The sequence below is a fragment of the Aegilops tauschii genome, chromosome 5, assembly GCF_002575655.3.
Source record: "Aegilops tauschii subsp. strangulata cultivar AL8/78 chromosome 5, Aet v6.0, whole genome shotgun sequence".
Taxonomy (NCBI): domain Eukaryota; kingdom Viridiplantae; phylum Streptophyta; class Magnoliopsida; order Poales; family Poaceae; genus Aegilops; species Aegilops tauschii.
Genome location: NC_053039.3, coordinates 458,208,770 through 458,228,816, shown reverse-complemented (window position 1 = coordinate 458,228,816; position 20,047 = coordinate 458,208,770). Strand labels below are relative to the sequence as shown.

Here is a 20,047-nt window from a genome sequence, read left to right as displayed (position 1 = left end):
CAATAACAAATGTTCCATTTCTTGAAAAATAGGATAAAGTTGAAGTCGTGTTGTATTCGATGAACTTGAGAAACAAAGACAAACTTGTGGCCAAAGGAACTTTAGAGAGTAAAGAGAAAACATATGTGGTTGGAGGAAACATGCTTGGAGTGCAATACGTTGCAGTTCGTGTTCGCGGCTGTACATATCTAGGAGATGAGAAACTAGTTAGACCATATGAAAAATTCCAAACAGTAAGGGATGCTATGGGTTCTGTTATTGCTTGGCCTCGCTCACATGTAAGTATGTTCCCATTCAAGCAATGTGTATGCTCCAATCTGCACATGTGTGATATGTTATTTATCAGGAATCTTCCTTTTTTAGGTAAAAATAGTTAAGCCAACCCCTCCAGCACAACCACAGAGCATTGGTATGATACATTTCTTACAATTTCATCAAAGAATCTCTTATCTTGCACTTCTCTATAAACATGTGTTCATGTAAATGTTGTTCTTTCTCCCTTTCAGGGCGGTGAGGATCTGAAGAGTGAGTGCATTGAAGGAGCTACGAGTGGCTGGGGAGCACTTGAAAAGGGAGTGCACTAGAGGAGTCGGGAGTAGTTGATGAATCTATCTTTGAATGAACAAATATTCTAGATTATGTATAGAATTTAGCTTCATAGACAAAAATAGTTCCAGTCTATAGGATCTTTTCTTATTTATTTGCATCATTGCATGTTTCATATGAATGTTACATATTATTCAGCTGTGAACTCCAAGTACTTTCAGTGGAGACATTGTTCCTGCTAATTAATGCATTGGATGTTGTTACTGAGGTTGTCTTCGTATCACAATATTATTTGACCAATCTGCATGTGCAACCATGACATTAAGAATAATTGTATTTGAAACGATGAAACAAATTCGAAATTAATCAAATAATATTTTTTTGCGGGTAATCAAATAATATTTGAAGTAAAATATTCCATTTGTATAAATATTCTTATGTATACTTAGAGACGACTATAAGAGGCGAATGAAACGTGTCTATGAGTAGAGACGTAATATGAGCATGCCTAACATAACGTCTCTACATGTACACACGATTTTTGAGCATGCCTAACACAACGTCTCTAAATGTAGACACGATTTTGAACGTCCCTAGAAAGCGTCTCATGCCATGTAAGACACGCTTGGCTAGCGTGTCTATCTGTTTGAGACGGTCCGTGGGGAGGCGCTCCAAGGACGCTTTGCTTAAACGGCTCTATAGTTGGCTAGAGATGAAATAAGGCGTCACTAGGTATGAAATTGGATGTCTCTACTGACTGTTTTTATTGTAGTGCCTCTTGCTCCAACTAAGCCACGTCAGCCATCTCCGCCACCTCAGCAATCGCGGAAGAGAGCCGACGCAGCTATGGAGCGTAGCGGTACGAGTCGAGGTAGTACAGGAGGTACAGGCGGAGGCAAGCAATATAAATATGGTCCAACCTTCACTCCTCTTCCTCAGAGGCCTTACGACATGACCGAGGAGCAAAACACAGCCATAGTGCGGGCCCAAGTGGATGCCCATTTTGGACCGAAACCGGCACCGCCTCCAAGGAAGAAAGTGCCTGAGGAAAAGATTGACCACTTTATTTATATGGCTAGACCACCAGCTCCCAAGCCTGTTGACTCAGATTATGAGCGCCAAATCAGGAAGGCACATCGAGCACGAGTACATAAGGAGTCGAGCTCGAGCCAAGAAGCTGGCACAAAAATGCGGGAAAACCGTTCCCCAGTTGGGAGAATAGGCGGCGCAATCGATCCCCCCGCTTGTTGTGCCAACAACACATAAGAGTACCGGCGCCCTATATATATGTGGGCAAACCATTAACGTTCCCCAGCTGGGCAATGTGGTAATAACCGAGGAGCATATAATGCAGGCTGAAATGCTCAAGATCACTGTTGGACAACTCCTCGAGATCGAGCCCATGTCTCCCCTTAAAGAGGAGGAAATAAAACAGAAATATGTCCACGGCGAACCTTTGGTCGAGCCCGAGGAGGTCAAGAAACTCCCAACGAGAATGTATGAATTGCACGATTGGTACATGAAAATTACCAAGAGTTCCAATCAAGAGTCCCACATGGTGCAAGTCAAGGAAGAGCATTACTTCCATAAGAAAGCTCTGTCCATTGAGTATTCAGAACTATTTCAGTTATTCAATCAAGATGCACACAACAAATCTATCGTCAGTTGCTATTGTCTGTAAGCGATTTCTTTCTGTAATTTAAGTCTCAAGCTAGTTGTAGTGCTCATTGATCGATCATTACCTGTAATTATCCTCACTATATATTCTTTTATGTGGTATTATGCAGGATGAAGATGTATGAAATGAAAAAAGCTGGACGCTATGGCATTGGGTTCATTGACCCAAATACCATTAATGAACACACATGGAAATTGGAATGGTGTAAAGAAGATGTAGACAAAAACATGCTAGAGTTCTTGAAGCGCCTCAATACCAATGAAGATATACTACTTCCTTACAACTTCCTGGAAGTCACACTGTCTTGTACTACAAATTCTGTTTTTGCTTAATAGCTAGCTAGATGTTGATTAGTGTTATGCACATGCCCGCTTAATTAAGACATGCAAACGTGTGCGCATGCAGTTACCACTGGATCTTGTTAGTCATTAAAGTTGAAGAAGGAACAGTTGAAGTACTGGACTGACTACTTAAAAAAGAAAGTGACTTCACCATCTTGAAGGGGATAGTCGACAGGTAATTTCAATCATTATTAACTATATCTCGGCCTATTTAGTTCGTCATTTTCCTGATATCAACTATTTAATAACCCTTATTCATTTTCTTTGCCGGCGGGCAGGGCTTGGCAAAGTTCATCAAGGTGACTCCAGGCAAATGGCGACAAAAGCTGTTTTGGTGTCGACCCAAGGTAAGAAATTAAGTAGTACTAGCTATCTACCATCTCTTTAATTCTTCTTTCAATACCATTAATTAATTATCATGCTTGATTAATTATTACCTGATTAAATTCTATTCTCGTAAAGGCCCTGAAGCAGGCGCCGGGGACTGATGTATGTGCATACTACGTTTGGGAGAACATTCGCATGATGGCGTCCGAAAGGAGCAAATCTGATAGACAGCAATGGGTACGTTTGACAGAACACTATTCACAATTTTTACATGATTATCGATATCTAGTCACACAACTAATACACATGCATGCATATTGATCTCCTTCTTAACAGTTCAAAGACGTGCGGGAGAAGCCCCTACCAACGGAGCGCATACGAGCACTTCAAGAGGAAATAGCGGGATTTTTGCTCGACCAGGTCATAGATCCCAAAGGAGAATACTATTACCCGCTACCGCCCCCATGAACCACTCTCAATTGCCATCGTGCTCCGAAGGCACCAAGGCAACATGTAGGAGAAATTGTATATATACCTAATTGTGTATATATATATACATGTGTATGTGTGAATAATGGTGGTGTTGTGAGACATTCGAGAAATTCTATATATTTATATATATGCATAACGTGTACAATATGTAGTATCGTAAAATACCAGCAAACGAAAAAGAAATTAAATGGAAAACACAAAATTAAAGAAAAAGAAATCATGAATCCAAAACCCACCCAACATTTTAGTACCGGTTGGTGTTACCAACCGGTACTAAAAGTGCTCCCCGCCCCTGGCGCTGGCTCGTGCCACGTGGTGGCCCTTTAGCGGCGGTTCGTGCAGAACCGGTACTAAAGGGGGGACCTTTAGTCCCCACCCTTTAGTGCCGGTTACAGAACCGGCACTAAAGGCCCTTACGAACCGGTGCTATAGCCCGGCTCTGCACTAGTGGTGAAAGGTATGGTTTTAAACAAATTAAGGAAAAATGAATGTATCTAGATAAATTCATTTATTCAACAATTAATATGGGACAGAGGGAGTACCAGACTCCGTAGAGGAGTATGGAGTAGTATTGCTCACCTCATATTTAATTTTTATGTGAACCAGAATGATTTTCCCCAGCCCAAATTGTTTGTAAACAAAAATATTTTCCTTTAGCCAAATATTAAGTTCAAGCCAAATTGTTGGTGAACCCATCCCATATAGATGTTATTGTGGATGGAAATTGCTATGCACATGTGTTTTGTGTACGATTCCCATCCGACCATATGATCCACGATCCCTGGCTGACGTAGCAATTTGATACACGGCAATTTACCTGCATCGTACAACTTTCAGATGAAAATTCGTCGTAAGGGCATCAAACATCATGGCACTACAAAGTGCGGTACAAATAGCGAAAAATTACATCCATGTCCGTAGACTACCTAGCGATAACTACAAAGCAATGGAATGAACAGAAGGTGTGCCGTCATCATCGCCCCTCCTTCACAGTAGTCATGCAAAGTTTGTTGTAGTAGACGGTTGGGTAGTCTTCATGCTAAGGGCCCAAAGGACTAACACACCAGCACAACAATCGTCGCCGATGAAGAGAAGCATAGATCGGAATAATCTAACATGTAGACATACGAACTCAGATGAACGAAGACCAGACCCAAGCAGATCTATCGATGACAAACATTGATCGAATCCCACTGAGATCCATCGGATACAAACCTCCTTACACCCTCCAACGATAGTAGACACACCGCCGGACCAATACTACTTGGGAAGAACCTTATTCCAGCTTTAGGGACCCCCCCCCTCCCCTGAAGGAAATATGCCCTAGAGGCAATAATAAAGTTGTTATTTTATATTTCCTTATATCATGATAAATTATTATTCATGCTAGAGTTGTATTAACCGGAAACTTGATACATGTGTGGATACATAGACAAAACACCGTGTCCCTAGTAAGCCTCTACTAGACTAGCTCATTAATCAAAGATGGTTAAGTTTCCTAACCATAGACATGTGTTGTCAATTGATGAATGGGATCACATAATTAGAAGAATGATGTGATGGACATGACCCATCCGTTAGCTTAGCATATTGATCGTTTCGTTTTATTTCTATTGCTTTCTTTATATCAAATACATATTCCTTCGACTATGAGATTATGCAACTCCCGGATACCGGAGGAATACCTTGTGTGCTATCAAACGTCACAACGTAACTGGGTGATTATAAAGATGCTCTACAGGTATCTCCAAAGGTGTTTGTTGGTTTGGCATAGATCGAGATTAGGATTTGTCACTCCGAGTATCGGAGAGGTATCTATGGGCCCTCTCGGTAATACACATCATAAGAAGTCTTGCAAGCAAAGTGACTAATGAGTTAGTTTCAAGATGATGTATTACGGAACGAGTAAAGGGACTTGCCGGTAACGAGATTCAACTAGGTATGAAGATACCGACGATCGAATCTCGAGCAAGTGACATACCGATGACAAAGGGAACAACGTATGTTGTCATAACGGTTCGACCGATAAAGATCTTCGTAGAATATGTAGGAACCAATATGAGCATCCAGGTTCCGCTATTGGTTATTGACCGGAGAGGTGTCTCGGTCATGTCTACATAGTTCTCGAACTCGTAGGATCTGCACGCTTAACGTTCAATGACGATTTTGTATTATATGAGTTATGTGATTTGGTGACCGAATGTTGTTTGGTGTCCCGGATGAGATCACGGACATGACGAGGAGTCCCAAAATGGTCGAGATGTAAAGATTGATATATAGGACGATGGTATTCAGACACCGGAAGTGTTTCGGAATGCACCGGGTACTTATCGGGTCACCGGAGGGGTTCCGGGCACCCCCGGCAAAAGATATGGGCCTTATGGGCCAAGAGGGGAAACACACCAGCCACAAAGGGGCTGGTGCGCCCCCCTCCCCCCATATGGGCTGGCCAAATTGGAGAAGCAAAGGGGAAGAAGGAAAGAAAAAAGGGAATAGGATTCCCCCTTCCCCCTCTTCCCTTCCTAATCTGAATAGGAATAGGAAAAGGGGAGGCCGAATTGGGAGGACCCCAAGTAGGATTCCTCCTACTTGGGGCGCCCCCTTGGCTGCCTCTCCTCCCCTCCAACCTATATATATGAGGGGGGGCACCGCTAGAACACACATCAAACATTGTTAGCCGTGTGCGGCGTCCCCCTCCACAGTTTACGCCTCCGGTCATATTCACGTAGTGCTTAGGAGAAGCCCTGCGCGGATCACTTCACCATCACCGTCACCACACCGTCGTGCTGACGGAACTCTCCCTTGACACTTTGCTGGATCAAGAGTTCGAGGGACGTCATCGAGCTGAACGTGTGCAGAACTCGGAGATGTCGTTCGTTTGGTACTTGATCAGTCGTAACGAGAAGAAGTTCGACTACATCAACCGCGTTGTCAAACGCTTCTGCTTTCGGTCTACGAGGGTACGTGGACACACTCTCCCCCTCTCGTTGCTATGCATCTCCAATATAGATCTTGCGTGAGCGTAGGATTTTTTTTTTAAATCACATGATACGTTGCCCAATAGTGGCATCCGAGTCAGGTCTATGCATAGATGATATGCACGAGTAGAACAGAAAGAGTTGTGGGCGGTGATCATCATACTGCTTACCACCAATGTCTTATTTTGATTCGACGGTATTGTTGGATGAAGCGGCCCGGACCAACCTTACATGACCACGTTCATGAGACCGGTTCCACCGACAGACATGCAACTAGTTTTGCATAAAGGTGGCTGGCGGGTGTCTGTTTCTCCAACTTTAGTTGAATCGAATTTGACTGCGGCCGGTCCTTGTTGAAGGTTAAAACAGCAAATTTGATAAATCACCGTTGTGGTTTTGATGCGTAGGTAAGAACGGTTCTTACTAGCTTACTAGAAGCCCGTAGCAGCCACGTAAAATGTGGCACCCCGGCTCAGAGAAACCGGAACGCCCCGTATTCCAGCCCAGAGATCGAGGAGAAGTCTTCTGGAATACGGCACTGCTTAGCATAGAACAAACCATCTTTCTATTATTACACGAATAAGAATACAAGGTCTCTGATATTACAATGAATAACATCAGCACGGCGACACTACGCCATCCTCAGTTGCTCTATGCAAGCAACAGAACAACTCGAAGCAGCGGAAAAACTTCTAGCAGCGGAACAACGACGACGGTGGTGAACTCCACTCCGCAGGGACTCTGGCTGGAACGCTTATCCTAGCTTGCACGAACGGAAACCATGACAAGCAAGCAATCAAATCCGGCATGACCTGCAAACTGGCATGACACGCCAGGTCAGTACATTGAATGTACTTGCAAGCTCACAATAACCAGAAGCATTCAAGACATACAACAGCATGGCAATTACAGGTTAAACACGGATTATCATGCGATCATCAGGATAACATGGCATGAACAACATGAACATGATACAGCTAGAACAATATGAGCATGGCATGAACATATAACTCTGTCGATACTAGCATGCAACAAGATGACACTATATGCACCACTTATTCTGCTCGGGTTATCTCGTAACCATCACATGCAGCACTTACCAGCCTCGGACATCACACGATCATCTCAGGATCAAATCAAGCTTAGTATAAACAATACCGTAGTAATAATTAAATGACCACAAGGAGCTTGATCTTTACCCATGATTCTCGCACAACATCAAAAATATCCAACAACTCGGTATCCTCGATACCACGGTGATCATCTCATGATCACGAACGGAACCACTCTTGGTTCAATGGGTTACCTCGTAACCAAACGGTGATCTTTCCGGCGATCACAACCATGACCAACACTTGGTCTCAAACGGTGATCTTTCCGGTGATCACAACCAACTTATCTCATCATCGAACCGTGGTTGTTATTAATCAAGTTATTCCTATTACAGTTGACTCACAGTGTGACCAACTACGAACTAGGCCCTTATCCGTGGGCGCGGCTATCGATAGATTTAATATACACTCTACAGAGGTTAGTACACTGTACCCACACCACGGAACCCATGGCCTCGCACTCCCCTTCGGGTGGACCAACAGTGTTCCGACAAAACCATCCTACTGCCATGACACTCTCCCGGCCACTCCGACCAACTCCCCTTTGGGCTAAGTCCTGGGTGGCCCCGTGCCTACCAAAGACACCAACGGCCACCGTCGTGGCCAAACATAAACGGTCCCAAACGGGGACAACCCGAGTACAACAACAACAACGGGCACACAAGGCTTATGTCCGCCTACCTGATCAGGGTAGCGCGCGCCCATAACCTTCCCTCGTTGGAGGCACCGGCGAGAGGCACGACAATAGACCCAGTTAGGACCTTCCCATAAAGGTAAGCATGGTTGCACTGGTCAGCTCGATATGGTGGCACCATGACTCAGCCAACTGTTGTTCAAGTTCAATTTAATCCGGTTAAACTTGAATGCAAATATGCTGAGCCATGATAAAATAACATGATGCAATTACAATGCATGAGTATGATGTCAACATAAGCATGAAGTGCAACATAACTATCCTCCATATCAATAATGAATCATATCCAACTGAGCATGGCGTAATGACGAGCATGAATATCACAAGTATAACACTACTCACAGCATAACATGATCACTAGCATCAACAATGAATATCATGCAAGAACACATCAATACCATAACCAAGTAAGCACTTAACCAATTAACAACAAAGGAAAAATGCATATCAACGGTACTCGGTAACCGACGTTGGTCATGCACCGAAGAACATAACCAACCCAACATGTACTATTATCAAGCATGGCAATATGAAAGTAATACTAGCAAGTAGAACATAATAACAGCGTGCAAGAAAACGTAGCATGACGGTAACCATCGACCCATAAGCATAACCGAAATAACGACAGCAGTAGCAGAACAAGCATACAGTGATTAAAGATTCAAGTTGAAAATCAATGCTACTGCATGGCTATCATGCAAATGGTGGTTGTGGCTTGCCTGGGGATGAAGAAGGCACCGGGGAGAAGTGCGGTGAAGCCGCGGAAAGATTCACCGAAAACAGTCCTCTCCCGGAGGGGCTGTTTACATGCAAGGGCAAAATGGTCATTTTAAGTATGCCAAAACATAATGAAAGGGACACCAACAGAAAGGGCTCGACGAGATGAAGACGTGAGCATTGGATTCACCTCAAACGGAGTTACGATTGCAGAGTTATGCGGGGTAGAAGATTAGGGACTTTTTGTAAAAATAAAATTCACAGCCGGGTCCCTGAGTGGATAAGGCATAGGCGCAAAATTAGAAATATGCTTTCGGAATGGCGAAAACACATTCTTGGCCGCAGTAGAAGAAAATACGTTTTCCAGAATGGAAAACGCATTCTGGCCAAAGAAGGAAAGAAATACGCTTTCCTCAAATGAAAACGTACTCCCCAGAATACGTGTCCACTTATCTGACTAGGCAGAGGCGGGACCAGGCTTGGAGTCGCTGACGTGCGGGTCCCACGGGGGTGTGGGGCCCGTCACTTATCCAGCTAGGCAGGCGGGGTCAACGCCTGCCCGCCGACAGGTGGGGCCGAGGGCCCACTGGCCAGCTGGGGCGGGGCCTTCGTCTCCTTCCTCGCGCTCGCCCGACGGGGCAGAGGGAGGAGCGCGGTTCTGGCGCCCGGCCGGCCCGCTCCGGCCACCGTTCGGAGCGCCCGGACCACCCACGCGTAGAGGGGGCCAAGGCGAACCCGTCCCAGTAGGGCACGGATGTCAAGGAGGTTGGGAAGGAGCAGGGCACCAGACGCGGCGGAGGAGGGCTTCGGGTGGAGCTGGGCTCGCGGCTAAAGTAGCTCCGGCGAAGGGGAGAGGACCTGGGGATGGTCGCCGGAGTGGTGGTGGTCTACTAGTGGTGGTAGGAGCGAGGGAGGGGCTTGGGTTCACTCCAATTTAGGAGGACCGAGGCGGCGGCCATGGTGGCAGAGGGAGGGCAGGAGAGCTTCTTGAGCTCATGTGAGAGGTTGGCGAGGGATAGTGGAGCGAGGGGAGACTGGTGAGGTGCTTGGGAGGTCTCGGGGATGGCTATATATAGCCGGGCGAGGGAGGCCGAGCTCGAGTGTCGCCGCGGGGATCCGGCCAATGCTCTGGCGACGGCCAGCGATCACGGGAGGGCGCGGGAAGGCGACGAGGGAGGCAACAGACGAGCTACAGAGGTGCACAGGGCAAGAGGGGCCGAACGCAACAGTGGAGAAAGAACCCAAACGCCATTGAATGCTCGGCCGGCCACAGTGCGCCCGTGGGCGCGCGGCGACAAGCGCTGACGGAAGGCTTACGGAGGGGGAGATGGCTCCAGGAGGACGGCGACGACGCAGTGAAGTTGTTGGACATGCTCACGAGCGCGAAGACGACGAGAGGGAGAGGGGCCGGAGCTAGAAGACGCCCTGGACGCGGCCAACGCCAGCAGAGCGCGCGCATTGCATGCCAAAGCTCGTGATCACCGCGTGCACTGGTGCACACAGTGCCACACGGCCGGCCAAACGATGTCTGGGGGTTTGTCCTTCCTGGGGAGGTTGCAACTGCGGTGGTAGTTCGGTGAAAACTGATATGGTTAAATGGTAATCACCCTCTGAAGTTTACTGAAGTAAACTTGGGGGAGCACTAGTGATCAACATGAAGGTGATTGGGAGCAATGGAGTTGTCTGTGAGGTTTAGGGTAAGAAGGACTTTCATCCTGGTAACTTTGAGAAGATTTGGACCAGTAATGAATATAGTTGCTTCACAACTGCATTTTTGGTCCAGAAATAAGATTTGGATGATGCACTCACATGGAGTATCAACTTGAGCTCAAATTTGGCAAGGCTTAGTGATTTGGTCATAGTAAGAAGCTGTAACAATTTCATACCAATTGGATTCACCAAAATGGTACTTCCTTCACAGCTATCTTCACTGACCAGAATCTTGCAAGAATTTTGGAGAAATATTGGCTAGGTGAAATGGTGCCAAATTTGGTGTAGATATGTTATAAGGGTAGAAGCAAAATATGGTAATTTATCAGGATTTTTGAAGCAATATAAAATGCACTTGCTTCACAACCTGAAAATATTGCCAGAATCAAAGATTTGGCCCTGTGCTCACATAAATGATTGGATGGGGCTGAAATTTGGAGGAGGCTAATTATATGAGCACATGAAGAGGCATGAAAAATTTCAACTCAATTGGATGCTCCTAGCTAGTACTTCCTTCACAGTGGCTTCTGTTCGACAGAAACTTTGAAAATCACTGAGGAAGATTGGCTAGGCAAATAAAGTTGAATTTTGGCATGTGGAAATGATTTGGACATAAAAGAATGCCCAACAAGTTTGGGAGCAAACAAGATAAGATAAATGACACTTCCTTCACAAAGTGCCACTCTGGACAGAAAGGAAGAATAATTATTGGGGAATTATTCTTGGGCTAGGATAGGAAAGTTTGGGCATATTTGAGCAACATATGACCCATAGGAATTATGAGAATTATTTGAGAATTTTTGGATGGACAGAATTATAGGTTGCTTCACAACCTAGGGCAGACAGGGTTATTCCCTTAATAGAAAAAGGAATATTCCTAAGAAAAAGAAATTAGGGTTTGGTCAAGCAGTGGAGTGACATGATCTTGGCAAGGTTTCGAGGATCATGAGTCACTTGGGAGAGGAAAATGAAGATGATTTCCCAGGTGACAAGGCCACAGAACCACTGCAAAAAGAAAAACAGGGCAAAAACCAATTAAATTTAAAAAAATAAAGAAAAGGGCCAAAAACCAGGCTGTTACATAAAAGTTGCAACAACAAAGTAGAGGACGTCTAACTTATTTTTGCAGGGCATGTTGTGATGTAGTATGGTCAAGACATGATGTGACATACATTATTGTATGAGATGATCATGCTTTGTAAAAGTTATCAGCAACTTGCAGGAGCAGATGCACACGTTATGAACGTTTGACAAGCTCGATATGATGACTACTTGATAGTTTAGTGCGCCATGCTTTACGGCTTAGAACCAGAATTTCAAAAGCGTTTTGAACACCACGGAACATATGAGATGTTCCAAGAGTTGAAATTGGTATTTCAGACTCATGCCCATGTCGAGAGGTATGAGACCTCTGACAATTACTTTGCCTACAAGATGGAGGAGAATAGCCCAGCCAGTGAGCATGTACTCAGAATGTCTAGATACTACAATCGCTTGAATCAAGTGGGAGTTAATCTTCCAGATAAGATAGTGATTGACAGAGTTCTGTAATCACTATCACCAAGCTACATTTCTTGCTTTGCTCTGCTACTGGATCACCACTGCATTGTGTCGTCATCTCCTAACTTGAATTTAAGGATCGAATGAACTGTCGGCAGCAACAATAAGATATGCTTACCATTACGAATCCTTTATGGATCAGCTAGAATCTGCCATATGATCTCTTCTTTTCAGGTCTGGTAGAATGGTAATAACATACATATCATCTGTGTCTTTCCTTCTTCTTTGTTCTGTGTGTTATTTTTTGAATAATATTATGCACTCAAGCGCTTTGGCCCTTTGGGATTCTATTGATTATGCACATATTCAATTTTTCTTTTGAAAGAATTTTCAATTTTTTAAATGAGTTAGTCCTTCTGCAAAGTGATATGGTGATTACTTCTGAGTTTTTGCAGAAGGGGTTCATAGGGAAATAAAATCTTGCATTCTTATAACTGGTCCGTCTTTTCCACAAGTTACATACACCTTTTCCAACCTTACATCTCCGTTATGTATTTTGCATTTTTTTCGAGGAGCCATATATTTTACTTTCAAGAGATGTTGTTGGTTGTAGCCCTTCCTACCACCTTGATATGTCTTATCTTTTCCTTGATATTAAATTAAGAACCAACAAACGTTTGGATAATAAATAAGTCAAATTCATCAGATGCATATACTGTTGTTGAGAAGACATAGAATTGGTATGGTTTAGTCACCCTAAACGAATGTTTACACACTTGCACGGTATTGGTAGAAATCAAATTGCTATCATTTATTTATTTATTGCTTTTGGAAATCTAGAGGAGAAAGATCAAAGAAGTATAGAAATGGTTTTCCAAATGTACGTGACCAAGCAGCAACTCTTCACCTTCAGATTTGTTATACCTCACTCTATATGTTTCTCTAAATTGATAAAAGACAGTTTTGGTATATTCCATTGACATGAACAACCTATTTTCAAATGTGTTAGTGAACATGTTCGTTCAGGAATTGACAGGTTTGTTCTCTGTATCGGTGTTGAGCTTTTCATTGACAGGTTTGTTCTCCGGTATTGAGCTTTTCATTAGATGTTATAATCTTCAGAGATTTGTAGAGTTTGTATTTTTGCTAAACCTTTGTTCACACACAAGCTTATACCGAAGTATTGTGTTCAGTCTTGAAGTACAATTAATCGATAGTGTGTTTCCTTTCAAAAAAAAATTCAATTAGTGTGTTGTATGTGTGTAAATGATACATGCGTGAATGCATTGTATCATCTACCGTTTTATGTTACTGCCAGGTGCCGGTATTTTCCTACTAACCGTGTTTTTTTGTCTATTGCTACTCATTTGTAACGAACATTACATATTTGCTTAAGCCTCACGATCAATCTTTGCCATTATTTCCCAATTGGCTTCCAATAGTTCATGGATTTAATCCATGCATATATTCCGCAGCAACGCGCGGGGTGTTATCTAGTTTTAAATAACGGGCGAGCGGAAGGAACTTGGCCGGCGTTGTGTTTAATGCCGCCCGCCCGTGACGTGTGGCCGGATTAGGTTTCTCGGCTTCCACGCGGGTTCAATTGAGGCGTTTGAATAGAACGAGGAGACGTGTTTAGCCGGGCGTGCAGGGGGGCGCCCTCGGCCTGTGTGCCGCTTCAATGGCGGAGGCAGTAAGAGGTTGCATCCGCCCTGAGCCGTCTTCAGTGTGCAACGACACGCTCTACAGCGGCATGAATTCGGGCAGCTGGCATCAGGCGAGAACAAGCGCGGGCGAGGAAAAAGGCGGTTTGAGTGGATCAATGTGGTCAGAAGCGGGCGTGGGTGCTGTCTGGACGCCCGCAAAGCCCTCCGGTTTGCGGGACAAAACGTGCCCGGACCATCCTTCGGACTGATACAAGCCCGTGTTGGATGCCACACCAACGTCCAAACAGTTCAATTCGGATGTACGTGGACGTTTTGAGGGGGAGATGCCCTATAATACCCTAAAATTCCTTCCAAAAGGCCTATCAATGTAACCAGAACGCACTTTTTCTTCAAGAGCTTGCTAGCTCTTTGACGCACACGTAAGTGTCCTGGTTTGTCTTTATAGGAGAGAATCCTGGTTTGTTGTGTAGGCCCAAACACGTTAAAAACGCTCGCGCGTTATCCGCCTAAAAATTAGAGCAGGAAGGGACCAAAGAAACCACGTTCAGCACGCTCCGGTGCGACTGCGACTCCACCTACCATCGTCGTCGTAGTACAGATCAATCAATCTTCAAGGCTCGCCCCCAGAAATTAGATGAGCTGGAGTCGTCCCTGTCTTCCAGGCTAGTTCCGCCCCCAAGCTCCACACCACAGGGCCCGGCCGGCGGCCGGCGGAGGATGGAGAAGGACGGCGACGGCGGCGATGGCCTCCGCCACCACGCCATCCGGCTCCCGCTCACAGGTCCGATTCGGTTCTCCCCACTCCCCTTCCGTCCAATTTCTTTCTTGTAGACCAGAATTAAGCTGGCTCGTTCTCTGCTCCATCCTATATCCCTAGGGCTGAATTCTCCAATCCTCCTCGTCTCCGTCTCCGTCTCCGGCGGAATCTCTCGAGTGTTCCTGGCCGTGGGCACGGATGCCCAAATGAATTTTAACTGACAGCTACCTCTTAGCTAAGTTATTTTGCTTACTGAAAATATGCTGCTGCCTCGATACAGTAACAGTACTGTACATGGCCCTGCTGTACCTGTGCTCTGCCATACTGAATGAATCTTACAGATTCAGAGTTAGTTTTTACTTATTCGAAAAAAAAGAGAGTTAGTTTTTGGTTTCTGGTGCCAAATCTGAAGTGCTGAACATGCTGTTTCTCTTCATGTGTCATGTTCGCCATGAGTTGCAGCAATGGAGGGCTCGGACTCGGAGATCACCAGCAACGGAGGACCAAGCGTCTCGCTGCGCCAGAAAGCGTCTTCGCTCATGGCCTCCTCGGCGGCGGCGTACCGCAGCAAGCCCGCCTCCTTCTGGGCGCTCCTCGCGCTCAGCGGCGGCGCGATGCTCACGGCGTTCCCGGCGGCCAGCCTGCTCTCGCGGCTCTACTACAACGGCGGCGGCCAGAGCAAGTGGATCCTCTCCTGGTCCGCCGTCGCCGGCTGGCCCATCCCGGCGCTGCTCCTGCTCCCCTGCTACCTCTTCGGCGACGCGTCGCCGACGTGGCCGCCGTCGCCGTGGCTCTGCTTCTGGTACGCCCTGCTCGGCCTGCTCAGCGCCGCCGACAACCTCATGTACGCCTGGGCCTACGAGTACCTGCCGGCGTCCACGGCGTCCCTCGTCGCCGCGTCGTCGCTCGCCTTCTCCGCCGTGTTCGGCCGCCTCATCGTGGGGAAGAAGAACAGGATAGGCCTGTCCACGCTGAACGCCATCGTGGTGATCACCGCCGGCGTGGTGATCATCGCGCTGGACTCGGGGTCCGACCGGTACCCGGGGATCACGGGCCGGCAGTACGCGCTCGGGTTCGCGCTGGACGTGGCCGGGTCGGCGCTCCACGGCCTCATCTTCGCGCTCTCGGAGCTCGTCTTCGACAAGCACCTCAGCAACGGCGGAGACGGTGCCGCCGCGACCCGCTTCCACGTGGTGCTGGAGCAGCAGGCGGCCGTGTCGCTGAGCGCGTTCGCGTTCACGTCGGCGGGGCTGGCGGCGACAGACGGGTTCGCGGCGATGCGGCGGGAGGCCGCGGGGTTCACTGCCGCAGGGGGAGGGGCGGCGGGGTACGCGATGGTGGTGGGGTGGTCGGCGGCGACGTTCCAGCTGGGGGTGCTGGGGGCGACGGGGGTGGTGTACCTGGGGTCGACGGTGCTGGCCGGCGTGCTGAACGCGGTGAGGGTGCCGCTGACGAGCGTGGCGGCGGTGGTGTGGTTCCACGACCCCATGAGCGGCTTCAAGATCCTGTCGCTGGTGATCACCGTGTGGGGGTTCGGGTCATACATGGTCGGCCACTCGTCGGCCAAGAAGACGGCCAGAGAGAGAGGTTCGTCTCCACAACAACATAGGCGGCAGAATCAAATTAGGAGCTGATGCTATGGTTGTACTGGAGAGAAGTATAGTTCTGACTCGTGATTCGTGTTGAAATTGAAGTGTACATTCGATCGATATGTTGGGTTTTTTAAAGGAAAACACTAACGCCCACATGTGTGGGCGTTAGCCAACTCGCCCACACGCCTCGATCGTCACCCAGTACCTTTTGCACGAATTTTGGCACGAGAGGGCTGATTTTGTGTGTAACGTAGGACAACTCGCGTGTGTGAAATGTGAGGGAGTTCGCCCACACGCTGTTTTCCTTCCGATGTTAGCGTTTGCAACTCGAGGCGTGCGGTGAAATTGCCGTCGCGCCCGCACGCCCCGCATGACTTCTGTCCCCCATCTCCCACGATTGCCCAGTTGCCATGTTTTTTGCAGGTTACATGGCAACTGCCCTGTTCGTGATTGTAAGCAGATGGCAACTCTCTTTTATCCTGAACATGTATTTGTTGCCACGTTTATTTTTATAGCGCTACATGGCAACTGTCTAGTGTTAGTAGGTGGCAACTCCTAAAGACACCACCGTAGTCCACATGCACATCTTCTTTCCCACACACCAAAAGCTATCAGTTGCCATGTGTTTTTGCAGGGTACATGGCAACTGCCCCTAGTGTGCTTGTAAGCAGATGGCAACTCTCTCTTTACCCAGACATGTTTTTTTGCCATGTTTCGTAGTGCTACATGGCAACTGTTTAGTGTAGTAGGTGGCAACTCCTAAAGTTTTCAAATCATGGCAACTGTAGTAGACCAGACCATACATGGCAACAGCTGCAGTTGCCCAAAAATGGCATCCGGCACTTGACCTGAGATGGCAACTGCAGTTGAGCAATCATGGCAACTGTAGTTGTCCGACATGGCAACTGTAGTTCAGCGACATGACAACTGCAGTTTCAGCGACATGGCAACTGGAGTTACACGTACATAGAAGAGGGTCCGTACCATGGCAATCGCGGCGGGACGTGTGGTTACTGACACGCGGGGCGTGTGGCTCGCAGGCGGGGAGGGGCGACGGTCGAGACGGGTCGTGCGGGCTGCGTGGTCGCTCGCCCGGATGTGCTCATGCGGGCGATCGCGCCGCACACCGAACGTGCGGGCTGTAGCGGGGTGCGCCCGGAAGTGCTCAGGCGGGCGGGCCTTTGTCGATGCCACACGGGGCGTGCGGCAGATACCCCCTAAATGCCACACATGTGGCAGTTATCGAGGTCCTTTTTAAATAGCTTATACTATCACATACGTTGGAAATGGCCTAATTGTTGTACCTGTCTGTCTGGCACCGAACCGGAAAGGCTGCTTGTTTCATGGCCAGCGTTTTCCTACTAGCCTAGACAAAAATAATTTGTCAGCACTCTAGCGCCAATTCAGAGTTTAATAGCAGAAGGTGGTCGTGCCGGAGTGGTTATCGGGCATGACTAGAAATCATGTGGGCTTTGCCCGCGCAGGTTCGAATCCTGCCGACCACGCTCTCTTTTTTGTTCTCTTTTTTTTCCTTGAAAAGGCCAAAAGCCCAAAACACCAACCCAAACTAAATTTGCATGTGTTTTTCCTCTCCTTTTTACAACACAATGGCTGGATAGCTTCTACAACACGACCACAAATTTATAAGAATGGGATTAACATTTTTTTAGGTGAAAGGCGAACATCACCTTGTTTATATCTCAATTTAGGGGCATACAAAGATTGTTTGGTGGATTAACTAGCCAAACATGATGACCAACTTCCAGAGTAGTAGCCACTCGAGCTAGCCTATGAGCCAGACGAGGCTGTTTCTGATCCCGAGCTCATGTAAGCTCGGAAGAACAATTAAATCACAGAAAATAGAAAAAACTCAGATAAATGTTCTGACTACTTGCAAAGTTTCATCACCGGATAACATTGTGGCAAAAAAAAACACAATCGATGCTCTAAAAGGTTATTTTCAAAAGCATTTTCGAACATCGATTTTTTTTACAACATCTTCCATGAATGACATTTCATGATGAAGCTTTGCAAGCAATGAAAACATTTGTCTATGTTTGCCACAAAAAATATTCACAACTTTTTTGAATTTTTCCTTTGTTTATTTTACTTTCGCTATGAGCCTCCTTATTACAAGTGTGTCGTTCATGGCCAAAATTAGAAGCCAAAAAACTATTCATGTGAGCTAAGATATCCTTCAAAATTATGCCGTGTCCCATGACTGTTTAGGTGCTTGAAGATCGTTAATGACTCTCAGACAGTCAGTTGCCATGCATAGCTTGTCCCGCACAAGATCTTCTCCCAAAACGAGCGCTTCCTGGCAAGCATAAGCCTCTAGGGTTGCCGTAGTCGTCACCCCTTCGAAAACCACTACCGATGAACCCAAGTAGGTACCCTGGTCATTTCGGTGTGGTGCAACGGAGGATGGTCGAGACCCGGTGAGGAAGGAGGCCGGATGCAGTTGGGTCGAGGTTCGAAACGAGGTGCACAATGCCACATCAGCAAAACCACTATAATCAGGGTTAGGTGGTGATTCACATGGTTTTGGAAAAGATCAGGGTTAAATACCACGTTGTAGACCTCGCGGGGGGGGGGGGTTAAAATTGCCGGTTTACGTACCTAGGGGTTATGTGGACTTCTTTCTGGAGCTCGCCATGTCCAACGTGGATGTACCAAAGAATTGCCTTGCCCAGCCTGCGTTGCACGGGCTTTCCACTGCAATAACGAGGGAATGAGGGGTGACATGACATGGGCTCCTGAGAGTGGTGATCGTAGCCGCACAGGAGGAACACTGAAATTCCCGATTTATTGCAGCATAAGTGGTACTTCAATTTTTTGGCACCCTCAAAAACAAGATTTTTTTTGAATCGATTTGGCTCCCGAGTAATTAGATTCTTCTACTTCAAGATTTGTGGAATTTATTGATCAGAGTTAATTGCCTGCCACGCGTAGACTGTGCACTGTGGAGTATGAGCAGTAATAGTTGGGGGTGAGCAATGTAGTCTAGGAACAAAAAAAAGGAGATCTATGTATTTTCGCTGATGAATTGACTATTTGATCATGGGATGACAATTTGAAGCAATGCCACGGTGTTTTTTTTTTTTGGTTTTGCGATGAATGCCACGGGGCATTTTGGGGAAACTATAAACCGTTTGATCTAATTAGTGAACTCCCATGAATTTTAGCCTTGCCCAAACCGATTTCAGCAAGCAGCTCATAGTCCAGTTTGACAACCGAACTTAATTTTGTCGCTCCAACTAGACATGTTCTCATGATGTTTCCGCCTCAGTACAGGACAAGTGGCTCTGCTCTACTCGGCTCTACTGACCTATAAATTCAAAGTTAGTTTTAACTTTGAGTTGCAGGCAGCATATTTGAATTTCACAAGTTCCATTTTCTTCATTTCTGAAGTACTAAACTTCTTATTTTCTCGGCGTCCTCAGGGGCGGCGTACCGCAGCAAGCCCGCCTTCTCGTGGGCGCTCCTCCGTGCACACAGGGGCGGCGCGATGCTGACGGCATTCCCGGCGTCGAGCCAACTGCTCTGGCGGCTCGTGCTCGGCCTCCTCGGATAACCTCATGTGGTTGCTTAATCGCGGTAAACATGGCTGAACTGCTACTTGTCTGACACCGAATACACTGCCTGTTTTTTCTATTTTTGAGTGTACTGATTCAAACTGTTCGTTACCCCAACTTGACTAAAGTGCAAAAATGGCAAGCAGTGGTCGTGCCGGAGTGGTTATCGGGCATGACTAGAAATCATGTGGGCTTTGCCCGCGCAGGTTCGAATCCTGCCGACCACGCTTTTTGCTGGGTCGTTTTTCCTCTCTTTTTTTTGTTTAAAGAAAAATTTAACGGTGCTAGTGCTACAGCCCAATGTCACCTCTACAACAGCGGCCATCTTGCGGCACATCGTTTTTGTTTCAGAAGAAGCTCA

The 20,047-nt window shown here is 46.8% G+C and overlaps 1 protein-coding gene and 2 non-coding genes across 3 annotated transcripts; all 3 read left to right on the top strand.

Annotated features, from left to right (window-relative positions):
* The first annotated feature begins 14,262 nt into the window (after positions 1-14,262).
* LOC109784268 (probable purine permease 5) lies at positions 14,263-16,292 on the top strand. Its single transcript, XM_020342869.4, has 2 exons — positions 14,263-14,543; positions 14,982-16,292. The coding sequence occupies exons 1-2, from the start codon at positions 14,480-14,482 to the stop codon at positions 16,151-16,153; spliced, it is 1,236 nt and encodes a 411-aa protein (XP_020198458.1). The 5' UTR covers positions 14,263-14,479; the 3' UTR covers positions 16,154-16,292.
* Positions 16,293-17,534: 1,242 nt separating this feature from the next.
* On the top strand, positions 17,535-17,616 carry TRNAS-AGA (transfer RNA serine (anticodon AGA)). The gene has a single exon. It is a non-coding gene; the product is annotated as a tRNA-Ser (tRNA).
* Positions 17,617-19,831: 2,215 nt separating this feature from the next.
* TRNAS-AGA (transfer RNA serine (anticodon AGA)) lies at positions 19,832-19,913 on the top strand. Its single transcript has one exon. It is a non-coding gene; the product is annotated as a tRNA-Ser (tRNA).
* Positions 19,914-20,047: the final 134 nt, after the last annotated feature.